The sequence below is a fragment of the Cornus florida genome, unplaced genomic scaffold, assembly GCF_030987335.1.
Source record: "Cornus florida cultivar Cherokee Brave unplaced genomic scaffold, ASM3098733v1 CherokeeBrave_3.0.0_Hap2_Chr06, whole genome shotgun sequence".
Classification (NCBI taxonomy): domain Eukaryota; kingdom Viridiplantae; phylum Streptophyta; class Magnoliopsida; order Cornales; family Cornaceae; genus Cornus; species Cornus florida.
Genome location: NW_026775576.1, coordinates 82,553,423 through 82,556,567, shown reverse-complemented (window position 1 = coordinate 82,556,567; position 3,145 = coordinate 82,553,423). Strand labels below are relative to the sequence as shown.

The 3,145-nt window shown below is 32.7% G+C and overlaps 1 protein-coding gene across 1 annotated transcript; it reads right to left on the bottom strand.

Annotated features, from left to right (window-relative positions):
• Positions 1 to 3,145, bottom strand: LOC132312366 (transcription factor MYB58-like). The gene is made up of 3 exons (XM_059810708.1): positions 3,007 to 3,145; positions 1,131 to 1,260; positions 1 to 1,009 (listed from the first exon to the last, which is right to left on the bottom strand). The coding sequence occupies exons 1-3, from the start codon at positions 3,143 to 3,145 to the stop codon at positions 223 to 225; spliced, it is 1,056 nt and encodes a 351-aa protein (XP_059666691.1). The 3' UTR covers positions 1 to 222.

The following is a 3,145-nucleotide window of genomic DNA, read 5'->3' as shown; positions in this document are numbered from 1 at the left end:
AGTAAGTGGGAAATGTAACCTACCCACTAAATGGTCTTAATTGTCAACAACTAGATAATCCATAAAAAATAAAATAAAAATAAAAAAAATGTGTTTTTGTTAGTCTAAATTGGATTCAAAAGGACAAAGATAATTATCCTTCATATGTGAGAAAAAAAGACCTATCTGCATTGATTACAAATGTATAACAAAATTGTCAAGAATCACACATTTTGAATTGACTCAGACATCAAATTTGTGAGGTGAAGGGGGCCACATTTGAAAACAAGGCATGCCTTGATCATCAATTTCTGGCTTCAAAACCATCTCATTGCAGGCACTAATCTCACCATTCTGTGGTGGATTGTTGTTATGGTCTCCTCCATCACTTGTTGCCTCTAGTCCAAGTTCATTTTCCAAGTATTTTAACCACTTCCTACACTCTATTTCTGTGTCACATTCTGCTCTCAAGTTTTCTGAGCCCTGAGAAGCCTCAAATGCGCCCGGTTGTGCTTCATTAGGCTGCAAAGTACCCAAGCTGTCTAACATGTTCCAGAAATCAATGTCGCACTCCAATGGAATTTCAACCAGCTCATCCGAACCAACATCATATGTACCGTTATCTTGAACTTCAAAAGGTCCCATTTCTTCTTTTGTCATTGTGACGTCAACTTGAGTGGAGGTGTTTGAGAAATCGGACGCATAGGAGGAAACAGAGGAAGAAGAAGATGATGCTTGCTTCTGCAACATTTTCAAAGGCTCTTGTTTCTGCTCAGACACTGTCATTGCCATATTTTCGCGTACTCCATGAGTGTCAAGGCCTGTGTTTGGATTGTCATTCGACACAAATGAACTAGATGGAGAATTCGGGGAAGATAAAGAATTGGTCATGGATAGTTCCTTGGTTTGATCATCCCCATAAGGATTGACATTTCTTTTCATGACCAGTCTTTTCTTCAGAGATGTGTTCCACACATTCTTGATCTCATTATCTGTTCTTCCTGGCAAATGAGATGCAATTTTTGACCACCTGTGCAGTTCATTTCATTTGTAAATTAATCATGGTCTCAAGATAATAAACTAAATAAGTCAATTAGTATATATATATATATATATATATATATATATATATATATAGATTTTAGTCATACTTATTGCCCAAAGATTCATGTAGTTTTATGATGATTTCCTCTTCCTCTGGACTGAAATTTCCTCTCTTTACGCCAGGCCTTAGGTAATTAATCCATCTCAAACGGCAACTCTTCCCACACCTCAACAATCCTGCACAACAAAAATACAATTAACATTTAATGTCAACTTAACATCTAGAAAAACACACACACACACACACAAAAACAGAGTACCGAGGACTATTTAATTTATACGTTATATTCATTAATTAGTTGATAGGATTGTGGTAAACCAATGAGGTAGTCCAACTAATTTCAATTGCCAAACAACCAACTGTTTGTTTTTGTTTTTGAATGGTGACCTAGGAATTAAATTCTCTCTCTTTTCCAATCACGGGACCTCAAAAGGGTATGTTGTCAGCTACCTTAATTCACATTTTGTTTATATTGCCTTTGATGGGGATATGTAGCACAGAAGTCTCATGTTAGGCATTGACTATAACATATAAATAAAGGGTACTACGAGATTTTCCTCATGACACTTTTCATAAATTATAATATCACGTTATTAATATTAAAGTGATCTCATTAGAAAAAAAAAAAAAAAAAAAAAAAAATCAATTCTAAATACCTTAAAATGAAATTATGCAAAATTATTTGGTTAAAAGACGAAGACTTTGACTGATTCATTTGAGTGTGATCTACTGTAAATGAGTTATAATACAAAATTTTGACTATATAATACACATACAATTCATTTTCAAATGATTAGATTTATAACTTAATATTTATACATCATAACAAAAAAATAGAGAGCTCATGAGAAAAGTGTTATCCAGAAATCTCATGATTGCATTACTAGTAAATAAATAAATATCGAAATTTGACTAAATTTTATGTAGAGATCTCATGATTGTATTACTCATAAATAAATATATCTCAAGATTTGACCTAACTTATTTCTGTTAGCGTAGTTTGATTTCCTTTTGAATTTAATATTTTATTTGCTTTTCACCAAGATTTAGTAGTGCTTTGAAAAGCTTGTTCAGTACTTGAGCACTTCCTGTCACCTCTTTCCTTTTCATTCTTTCTTCGGCCTTTGAATTGGATGAATAAAGACAGAAATATTGTATTTGGTATCAAATAATTTATTAGAAGACTCACAAATTAAATTTGGTCCAATTAATGCCTATATTGAAACACAATGATGGTATGATTTGAATTACTATATATATGGTGTTATGGACTTCAAAACCTATCAAGGAATGAATTTATAGGTTAATTTACTATGAATTTCATGTCAGCTAGCTTGCTGGGATAGGAAAATAATAATAATAATAATAAGTTTTATATGTATAGATATTTTCTCTAGGACGTTGATATTTCTATATGTGAAATGAAATAAATTAAGGATTGTTTTGTCAGTGCATTAAATTGGGAGTTATCTGTACAGAGTTTTTTTTGGAAGGTGACATGTAGATAAGAAAGAAATAATGGTAAAAATGAAATTTCTCATTCATATTTATTGAGATAATGATTCTTGTACCAAATAGTCTAATCTAATCATAAATGTTAATTTTCGAGGAATTTTTTCTCTTGGACTTATTGTAAGCTATAGAAATATCTTGACTAACATTTTTCTAAACGATGACATAAATAATTTAAATTTTCATCGAGTTTGATAGGAACATCTAGGAAAAACAAGAAAAAAGAAGATTGTTCTTGTATAAGGTACTGTTCCATTCATGATTCAACAAGTAAATTTTGGAAATTATATGAAGATCCAAGTGTTTGATCACTTGCATGAACAATGTCCTATGGATGGAACATGCATATACATATCTATGCATATGTATATGTATAGAGAGAGAGAGTGATATAGAGAGAGAGAGGGTACCAGCTTGCTTAGGGAGAGCTCTCCAGTTTCCATGACCATGCTTCTGGATGTAAGTGATGAGCCTCAAGTCCTCTGCAGGGCTCCATGGTCCCTTCTTCACCTTACTCTTGTCACAACAAGGTGCACGCCCACGACCCAT